The sequence below is a fragment of the Sylvia atricapilla genome, chromosome 1, assembly GCF_009819655.1.
Source record: "Sylvia atricapilla isolate bSylAtr1 chromosome 1, bSylAtr1.pri, whole genome shotgun sequence".
Lineage (NCBI taxonomy): Eukaryota > Metazoa > Chordata > Aves > Passeriformes > Sylviidae > Sylvia > Sylvia atricapilla.
This window is the reverse complement of record NC_089140.1, coordinates 107,165,495-107,175,973: the sequence shown is the minus strand read 5'-3', so window position 1 is coordinate 107,175,973 and position 10,479 is coordinate 107,165,495. Positions and strand designations below refer to the sequence as shown.

Sequence of the window (10,479 nt, the reverse complement as noted above, 5' to 3'; positions counted from 1 at the left end):
GCATGACATTAGTAAGGGTTGCAATGATCCTGTTTCATACAAGCCCAGTTGAGGACGGCGCATATGGCTGAGGGAAGTTTTTCCTCTTGTGCGCTACTAGTTTTTGGAAGAATATTAAAAATAGAATTTGAAGACGATGTCACGTTTCTTGGGGCATGCAAGTGTGTGATTACTCTAGTTTTTTCCTCTTAATTTCAGTCAGCCATTCCTGGTTAATTAACCTATTTGTTCTCCTTACAACAGAATGACAAAGCATTCGAAAATGGTGCGAGATTCCTACATGAGAAGTCCTACGATGTTATTAGGCTTAGCACTTGAAGAAAAGAGGAAAACCAAAAAGAATGCGTTTGGGTTGGACGGGGTTTTAAGCAAGAGAATTAGTAGTTCCTTAGGCTGCAGCAGCTGCCGTAGGAGAAAAGGAGGGTGTTAGATTTTGCGCTACTTTCTCTAAAATACTAAAAAACATTTCATAAAAAGCTAATTGCAGATATTTTCTGGACAAGTCTGGCTCTATTCAGGAGCTTTACTGGGCAGTTCGGCCTCATAGCCTGGTCTTTCTCCTAAGAAATGTCAGTAAAGTCCCTGAATTAATGGACTGTGAAGTGCTTAGAAACATACCGTTTCACAAAAGTATACAGCGAGGATGTGACACTAATGGGAGGTGACCCGTGGGTTTATGACAAAATAGTCCACTCTAACAAGAACAACATCAAATTAATACAGCTTCTATGCACAGTAGCTTTGAACAAAGCAATATACAGCGGAGTGGGAGGCGAAGCAAGGTAGAATAAGGGCAAAGTGACCAAGAATAAGATTTGTAAATTATTTGTCTGTTCGCGGTTTCGTTATCTTCAGGAGAAGGCAGCTGCAAACTGCGGGGTAAAGAAAATTTAAAAGGCAAGGCTCCATTGTAATTGGGTAATTGGAGATGGAAAGTTAGTAGCATTTGGAGAGACGTCACATGAACCTAAGTGGTAAATTCCTGGATTTGCTTACACGGATTTGTTTTCTTTTAATTTTGCTGGTTAAAAAAAAATAAATATAGATAGACACATATATAAAATTTTTAAAAATGCAGTGCAACTCCTTCAATCTTTTTGCAATTCTGCATGGTTGAACATTTGAAATGAGTTTGTGTATCACCCTCAGGCATTGATTCAGACTTGATTGGGGCAAAGCAGACTCCATGTGCTTATTTTTATACACGTCATTTGGGAAGTTATATAGCCAAGGGAACAGAAAATGTGTTGCTCCACTGCCAAATTATCCCATATCCCTCGATCAAAACGGGAGGTGATCCTAATCAACAAGTTGTGCGACCTTAGTGCAATGGCAATGTCAGGTCAACTCGGGAAAGTGAAGAGACAGATCTAAATACAAATAAAAAGAAAGAGAGAGACAGAAAGAAAGAAAGAAAGAACCAACAATCCTTATAATTATCATCATCTGCTGCTTTTCCCTCTTCTGGCAAAGAAACACTCCATCCATTTGCAGAAATCGCCCGCGGAAACGTTACATCAAAACTAATCACAACGATTAAAATCAGCTTTTCTGTGCAAGAGGAGAGTAAAAAGCAAGTTGTAGGCTGGAATGAGACTGTTTTTTCCACAAAAAAAATCCGAAAAAAAAAATACACGCGACATATATATATATATCTATATCTTTCTATATGCACGTTTCGAAGGAGATCAATTTTATGCCCGTGTGATCAGTTAATTTAATTTAACTTTTATTTCGGAGATTGATTCAGACTGGAGGTAGAGACATGAGCTAATTGTATCCTGATCCTTGCCTTGAGGGGTTTCAAAGCCCTGGAGCAACTATTCTCTGTATTTTGCTCTGTCTACCTTAGCCAAGCTATTGCATTTCTCTCTGGTGTAGCGAGGAGAGCAGACCGCTGCCGGGAGAGAGAAATATCGGAAGTGTGAGTTTGGGGGGGGGGGGGGGGGGGGGGGAGGAGGGGAAGGGGAGAAAGAAGGGGGGAAGAAAGAAAAAAAAGAAAAAAGAAAAAAAAAGAAAAAAAGAAAAAAAAAAAAAAGGAAGGGGGATTAAAAAAAAAAAAAAAAAAGGGAGCGGGGGGGGGGGACACGACACTTTGGCGGCTCCGATGTTCCAGGTAAGGGCTGCTCGGGATTGTTGTTGTTTGCAGCGGAGGGTGCGGAGGGACTCGGGCGCTTCTCGCTTCCACGCATGTGCCGGGCGCTCGCACCCCGCGCGGGGACGCGGCCGCCCGCCCGCCTCGCCCGCCGCGCTCCCCCGCGCAACCCGCGCAGCGCCGCGGGGAGGCGGGCGGGGAGCGGCGGCAGCGGGGAGCGGGGGAAGGAGGGAAGGAAGGAGGGAAGGAGGGAAGGAGGGAGGGGGCCGCGCGGGGGGCGCCTCCTTTCCCCGCCGCCGCGATGGGGGGACTCGGGGCGGCAGCGGCGGCGTGTGCGGGGCGGGCGGGGGGGGGGGACGCGTTCAATTCAAACGTGAGTGTTTCCGCGCTGGGGGTGCGCGCCTGGCATTGTTCTCCTCCTGCCGGGCTGCGGGAGGGGGCCGCCATTGTGTGTGTGTGTCTGTGCGAGAGCGGGAGGCTCCTTCCCCCGCGCCCCCTCCGGAGCGCCCCGCGGCGCCCTTTGTTGCCGGGCCGGCGAAGGCAAGCGCGGCCCCGCGGTTCTCCGCCAGCGCCGCGGGTGACCCCGGGACCGGCAGCGCTGCCCCGTCCCCTGTGTCCCACCCGGCACGGATGAGGGAGCCGGGACCGCTGGCTAAAAAAAAAAAAAAAAAAAAAAAAAAAATTTAAATTAAAAAAAAATAAGAAAAGGGAAATAAAAAGGAAGAAGAAAGCAAGCCGCCCGCTGCCTGTTTCCAATCAGCGCGGTACAAGTTTATGTGAGCGTGCCCTGCAGGCACCGAGCGTGCTCGGACTGTTCGGGAGAATTAAAGATGGGCGAATCGCTTCGCTCTCCTGAGCGGCGGGGGCTGCCGAGGAGCGCGGCTCCTCCCCGGCCGGCGGGAGCGGAGCGAAGGCAAGGAATGGGCAGCACCGCCCGGGGCCCGCAGGCAGCGCCCGGTGCGCGGGGGGAGCGCGGGGCGGCTGCTGCCTCCCGTAATTGCTGTTCCCGGTCACGAGCCCGGAGGAAAGGCTGGGCCTGGAACGCAACTTTCCAGCTTCAGCTGCCCCCGAGCGCCGCGGGGGCCGCGGAAGGGGGCTGAGCTCTGCGGGCCTGGGGAAAACTCCGGGGTGACTCGGGGAAGTTGGTTCCTTGCGCACGCCGAGTCCGGCGGGTAAAAACAAAAAAAAAAAAAAGAAGGAAAAAAAAAAAAAAACGAAGAAAAGTGTCAGGTTAATAGTCGCGGGCTCGGCAGCGCCCGCGGAAGGATGCTCGGCCCGCGGAAGGATGCAGGCCCCGCGGGTCGGAGGCATTTGGAGAAACTTCCCTTCGCTTGTTCAAAATGACTGCGGTGATTTTGGTGTATTAATTGCGCCCGAAGCACGACACAAAATGTTCTAGCACACGCTAGAGGTCCCTCTCAGAGCTGTCAGACGTTAGGGTGTTTTCAGGTTGGGTTGTTCTTCATTATTTATTTTTTCCCCCGCTTTAACTGTTTGAACAAAACCGGCTGTCCCTTCAAATGCCAGTGCAGCGTGCGTTGCTCAAATGAGGGCGAAGAAGGAGGATTTGCGACTTTCTTGTTTGTGCCCCGGTTGTTTGGGGCATCAGTTAATAAACTGTGCTCTTGAAAAAAGAACGTAAACGGTTCTGATTTCATGCATTGATTTATGAGTTTTGTTTGAAAGAGCCTCACCGTTTGTTGTTGCGGCCAATTCCAAATTTTGTGCTCGGTTTTCTAATGTGAATCCTCCCATGGAAGTAAACAGCATAAAACTTGAATAAGGATACCAGGCTATGGCTTGTGGTTTTCAAGAGAAACATGCGAGCAAGCAAAAAGCCAACTATTAAGGTTATAATGAGTCAGTAAAGATGATGGAGGCGACTAAAAATCATTGATCCCGAGAAATTTCCATATCCAGACCGTGTTAGAGAACTAATTAGTCCCCCCAATCTTCATGTATTACAACAATATTATCACCATTTTACGGATGGAGAAACCGAGAAATAAAAAGAAGGTCACTGACTTGCCTGAAGCCATATAGCAAATAAAAGATAGATCTGGAATCAGCTAGGACAGATTTAGATCTCTTGCTGATTTGCACTGCTGTAACAACTGATTTCAGTGGAATTCTTCTGGATTTTAGTGGTTTGGACCTTGTGTGCTCCTCTGCCCCTTAGAAATACTGACTTAATGCCATGAGTGAATTAGATGCAAGATTTTTGGGGGAGTGTTTGGTGTACATCTACTTTTGAAAGACACATTACTGTGAAACTTTAGGACTCAGTTGGCTTTTGATTATTCATTATTTTTTTCTCAATCACAATTTCATTTGTCACCTCAGCGTAGTTCCCTAGTTGGGTTTTGATGTTGTGGGGTTTTATAATTTACCATTTCCTCATGTCTAGTGCAGATTTTGTTACTGGTTTCTGAGAAGCATTTCTCACGAGATGTCTCTGAATGAAACCTTCAGTTTTATGTTGGAACACCCTAAGAACACTGTAAGATTTGCATGAGGAACACCTCCATTCATTGCAGATCTTACTCAGGTAGAAATGCAAAATTGCTTGAACATCGTATGCAAAAGCAGCCAGGCTTTCCCCTGCACAGTGGAAAGGCTGCACGTAAAAGACTTGCTCACATAGGCTCTTTATTGGATTATGGTAAGTTTATGTACGGAGAAAATGCGATGTGAAGGGAAATACTCACTGATCATAACAAATGTTTGTACGTTATTCAAAGTGGGGTCTCTCACAATTAACAAAATACCAAATCTGCCAGTCACAGTCAGATAGCATTTCACATGAGCTTAGCTGGGAAGGAATGATAATTTTTGCTTTCTATATTCCAGCTACTTTACAAGTATTTTCAGGATACCATAAAGCAGACACAGATGTACAGAGTGTGGTTGTGGTGCTTTACTCTTCATTTATTAATGTGTGCTGGTATGTACAAACTGCCACCAGTAAAGCACAGTATAAAGTTCCTGCTTTCCTGTCATCAGAAGAATTTAGTAAGATGCTGGTACTTCAGGGAGCTGACATCGCTGCAGTGAGGGTCTGACCTGACATCCTCGTGTGTGGGGAAGCAGGCATAGAATTTGGGTGTAATTAAGACTACTCCACCCCCTCTCCCCTCCAATTTGAGCTTATATGTCTGAAATAGAAAGCATTTAGTTGGGAATTAGCTCCACAGAGGGCATGTGGTTTGTTTAAGACCTTGTGCTGGCTCCCTGGCTGAGCAGACAGAGTTTTAAACGCTAGAGCTTTAGCCTCCTTTCTCATGTTCTGAGGCACTACTGTGCCTCACTTGCAGTACGTGTTCAACTCTTCTCTTGTTCCAGAGGAAAAATAATGTTGATCAGAAGCAAATTTTAGCGGAGATGCCTGCTGTTACTTATTTTGGATCCTTTTACGCTGTTGCAATGGAGCCAAGTTGGATCTCCTTCCAGGAAATAAATTTAGTTAGTTGTTGTTGTTTTTTTCCTTGACAGAAACATAATTCTTACTCTAAATGGAATCTTTTCTGTTGGTCTATGTTGCATTTATGTTTTCTTTTTACAGCCTGGGTAAAATTCATCTCTGGTGTAGTGCCATTGACTTCTGTGTTGTTTCGTAAAGCATTAATTTGTTTTCCCGTGTTAAAATACAGATTTCTGTTTACCAGTTTTCCACAGAATACATATTTTTTTAAGACAGAAGTTTGATTTTAGAAGGAGATAAATATAAAATGTACATCTTCATTTTTATTTTGCCCACCTTTACTACTCATGCAGGCAGAGAGCTCTTCTTTCTCTACTTCTTTGGTAAATTAAGTTGAATATGTATGTTTAAAGAATGTCTATAGGCAGGAGAAGGGAGTAGCTACTATCTTCCTAGCTGATAACACCTTCAAAAAATTTTTGAAGTGAAAGGCATTAGCACATTCCATATTGATGATGTATGCTGTGGCTTTAATTGTCTTGGGTTCTCTAATGTGTGTTTAAATCGTGCTTTTAATCCAGGAATCAAATGACCAACATCCCATATCCAAATGAGCCAAAGCTGATGCTGTAGAAAGTTCAGTCGTAATCCCGTGTTTATGAAGTGAATGGCTCACCTGATAACCTCTCCCTGGCAGCTCCTCCTCTGGCTGCCTACCCCCACTGGCGATGCAAGGCAGGTTTGATGTGGTTGGCAGGTTCGTGCAGACGCGGCTTTGCGGGTGCTTTGTGCACAGCCCAAGTCTGCGGGTGAGGGATCCAAAGTTTGGGAGTGCTTGCTGGGGCAAAGGGCAGCTCATCCTGACAAATTATTTAGTGGCTTTTACTCAACTAGCCTTCCTTGCCCGGTGCTCTCATGGATAAGGGCCAGCCTTAAAAAAAAAAAACCCAAAACTGAAAAACTGCCTCTGAACAGCAGGGTTGCTCGAAGATGGCAGGAGAAGGAGTTCCGTCTCACACAGGTTAATGGCTCTTTCTCCTTCTCTTTCTCAAACAAGAGAACATCTGTGGTTCTTCCCCCTCAGCCAGTGTTTTTGACTCAGTTCTGCCTCAAAGCTCAGGTTCAGTATAGGCATCTCTGGGTTCTCGGTTATTTTCCCTGGTGTAATTCAGGATGATTTGCAGAACAGAGTCACAGGCATGTGCATCCCACTTCTGACTCTGTGATTGTGGTTGCCTCTATCTAACAGATTGCTGGTGTGGGAACAAAACTCTCTCCTACTGCTTTAGGACCTGACAAAGGTCAGCTCCTACCCTCTGCAGGACCTTTGTCAGACCCCACCTGCCGGTTTTTAGTTCTCACAGATGATATCTCCAGCAGACACGAGGAAATGTTAATATTTCTGTGTAAGTCATGGGTGAAACAATCTATAGCACAGTGTGCATCTCTCTCCAAGTGTTCATCTTTGAGAAATGTGAGCTTAAGCTGGAACCACAGCTAGAAGGATGACTGGGGAATGGACAGTCTGTCTTATGGAAGGAGATTGGGAGAGACTTGAATGTCCTTTTTAGCAATGTGTAGCCTGCAAGGTGATATGAAAATTCCCTGCGAAGTCACACAGGTAGTGAATCCCAGAGAGGAGAGAAGTAGCTATTCAAGCTAAATGACAATGAATGTGGGTATAAACTGGGCCTGTTTAGGCAGTAGTTTTTTCAGAACACTTTGGGATGCATTATCTAGAAGATGCAGCATTGAAAGTGAGACCTTAAATTTCGTAATACTCTGTTTTGTGTATACCTTTGAAACCTGGGCTGCTTGAAGAGTATCTCCAAAAAGGTACCTCAGTGACCTTAGTTGTGACCAATAGGCTATGATTGACTGAGGTTTTTTCATCAGCATTTTTGTCAGTGAACAAAATTGTTAGCTTTCTTAAAGAATATACACATTCATACACGTGTGTGTGTGACTATTAAATTTCCGTACCTGAAACCCTCTATTTATTTTGAATGTACCTTAGATAGAAATTTAGAAAAAGCCAACTGACAGAAACATTTTTATAAACACTGAATTTTTCCCAGGAAAAACCCCATCAATATATGGTTTTAGAATCAGTGAAAATTTCACATAAGTTTTGTCAATGGGAGGATTTGCTCCTCACATAGGATCCTTAGTTTATTTTCATTCCAGCTGCAAAACTATTTCTCTTTCTATAGTTCTTAATTTTTTCCAAGTTAGATCTTTAATGCTTACAGTTTTCCTGTGATTTCTTTAGTGGCATTCACTTTATTTTCAGCACATTCTATGAGAAGGAGAGGGGAGATTTAGCAAAGAAACATGAGCAAAAAGCCCTTTTTCCCCTTTTCCTCGCTTTCTTACAAACGTAACTTAAAAACATCCTCTCGATCATCCAGTCACCCAGTCAACTTTCAGCACGCTAATTTGCCTGCATGCCCAGTCTATAAATCCTGGTGGGGCAGGACCATGTCTCCTCCTGCAGCAGAGCACTGCTGGTGTTCAACAATTCATAATATCTCCTGCTCTCAGTGCTGCCAGGACAGCAGGGAGAAGAGGGGAGAGGTGTTAAGTATAACTGCGAATAACTTGGAAATCAAAGAATCCAGGGGCTGCCGAAGTAGCTGAAAGTTTACTTCCTAAGGGTACTTTGCATTAAAATGGCTTTATTTCCCTCTGTGAGCTGAAGTCGGCGGCGGCATTAGGTGGAAGGGATGCGTAGCAAAGCTCACAAAGGGAGTTCATGTCCATCAGCGTGATGACAGAGCTGTCAGGGGAATGAGGGAGGAGCGCCCGGTTCGCCAGCATCTAGGGAATGGACTGGAATGGGGGTCTCTAGCTAAAATAGGATGCAGCTCTCCCTAAGATGTGCTGCTTTCTAAACAAGGCATGACTCACCTAGAGGTTTAGTGAAGTTGCCCTAAGAGAGATTGACGGGCCATCCCTTCAGCACAGGGGACCAGTGCTGAGTAATTCACAGGTCGTTATCATTTCTGTAGCCCATTATGTACCCATTAGGCCAAATCTGCTCTAAACACTAAGGAGAGATAATCCAGGCGCTAAGGACCACTCACACAAGGTAAACAGACATTCCTGGCTTGCAAGTGTCGGGCAGCTTTGACATCTGCAGCAGCTTGTTCTGCTCTAAGTGGGATGGCAGGAAAGGGGGTTGGCCGGCTTAACATCTGTATGGGAGAGGGTCTGTAGTGAAGGCATGAAGACCATCACAGGAGAAAATGAGAAAAGGGCTGACTGAATTGGGCAGAGGACAATTTACACCCTGCTTATCAAAGGGGGCTCACAGATGCAAGGAAATTAGGGAGAGCCTTGGAGACTGGTGAAAGTCCAGCAGAGGAATTCAGAGTCAAAAGGGAGAGCTGGAGCAGGTAGGACTCCATCCTGTGTGGGCAAACAAAAGGCCGACGGGTTTATTCCAGGCATTCAGGAGATGGTCACTGATGAGATCCAGGAATCTTACATGGATCTGCAGCTTGGCTCTGCAGAAGGAGGACAGAAGCTGTGGAGTTCAAGAGGGCTCCAGATGTGAGCTGAGAGACAAAATAAGAGAGTGCAACCTTCCATGTCCTCCAGCTTTTCTAACAGTGGCCTCTGTGGTACAAAAATAGCTTGGGACTTCTGGAGGTAAAATAAGGACATGATTTATGCTATTAGCAGAAAATGAGAATTTCTGAGGATGGTAATGCTGTTTCAAGGAAGAGACTTCCTGGGAAACCAGTAGGTAGGCAGGAGCATTACTGTTTGGAAATAACTCTGGTCGGGAATAAAACAGTTAGCTCTTTTTCAGGAAGAGAGGTGGTTCTTTCAGAGAAAACTGTGGCTTTGAAGAAGCGTTTTACTCAAAAATCTGTATTTATTACTAGCTGCGTACAGTCTTTCCTTTTTTCCTTAGTCTTCCTCAAGTATTTGCATCAATGTCCTGCAACTTGAGAGTTCTACAGGTTGCTGAGAGATAAGCTGTAGAGTGATATTGGTTTATAAGCTAATGCCTTTTTAAATTCCATTAGGTGCCCTCTTGTTTTATGAAGGGCATCTGATTTCTCCTTCACACCATTCATTATTTTACATACCTCAATTCCATCATCTTTTACTGTTTTCCTTTCTAAATGAAATAGTTCTGGTTTTAATCTTTTTGTTTAGAAATACCCCCACATGTCTCTAATCTTTTTTGTTGCCTTTGGCGATCTAGTGTAGCTATCTATCACTCCCATCTTGCTTCTCACTGGATCTTTTAAAGCTAGTTTCAAAGTCATCAGCGTGAAAGAGACTGAAGGATGGTCTTGTGGTTAAAGTATATTGCTGAGACCCCAAAGTTCTTCTTCCAGATCTCCTGCCCTATGACCTTAGACTAATCACTTGGCTGCAGAGTTTCACAGTTTCCCTTTTAGTGCCAGAAAATATAATGGGGGAATCTCAAGGCCAAATATGTTAAGTGTTTCTCCATGTCTAGATGGAAATTATTCTAGATGCATAGCCATATTAAATGTAGTGGTTTTGATTGTTTTTCCACAAGGCAGCTCCATGTGTGTTGAAATTTGTAACTTCTCCCTAACTCTTTGATTGTATGGTGCTTGACTGTTTCCTATTTGTTACACTCCTCTGATATTAGGTTCCAAACATATTCAATTAAGTAATTTCTTTTTGTTATTTTATGGTGAGCTTCATATGGAAAGTATGAGTTACTAACAATTTGGGTCAAACAGACATGAGACTTTCATGTATCTTTGGAGACTTGGAAAGTCAGCACAATCCTGATGAAAGTGAAAAAGCAGGATCAAATTCTAACTTTTTACGTGTAGGATACAGCCTGTTCCTGGGAGACACAAGGTACCCCTAACTCCCACTTGTATTTCCCACGTGTGGGATCTAGACCAAGGTATTGCTGGCTTGCCTCCAGTCTACACAAACTAATTATCCACAACCTGTCAAGGCT

General features: G+C 44.6%; 1 protein-coding gene across 2 annotated transcripts in view; it reads left to right on the top strand.

Moving 5' to 3' along the window:
- Positions 1 to 1,898: 1,898 nt before the first annotated feature.
- KCTD1 (potassium channel tetramerization domain containing 1) overlaps positions 1,899 to 10,479 on the top strand; it is a 100,181-nt gene continuing 91,600 nt past the window's right edge. The window contains exon 1 of one of the 2 annotated variants that reach the window (XM_066330214.1): positions 1,899 to 1,924. Coding sequence is in view for 1 of the 2 variants with exons in the window: in XM_066330204.1 (XP_066186301.1) it covers positions 2,108 to 2,116 (9 nt within the window). In the remaining variant the exon portion in view is untranslated. Of the gene's footprint in view, positions 1,925 to 2,095; positions 2,117 to 10,479 lie in introns of those variants that run through there. The other variant, XM_066330204.1, reaches the window with a different exon arrangement.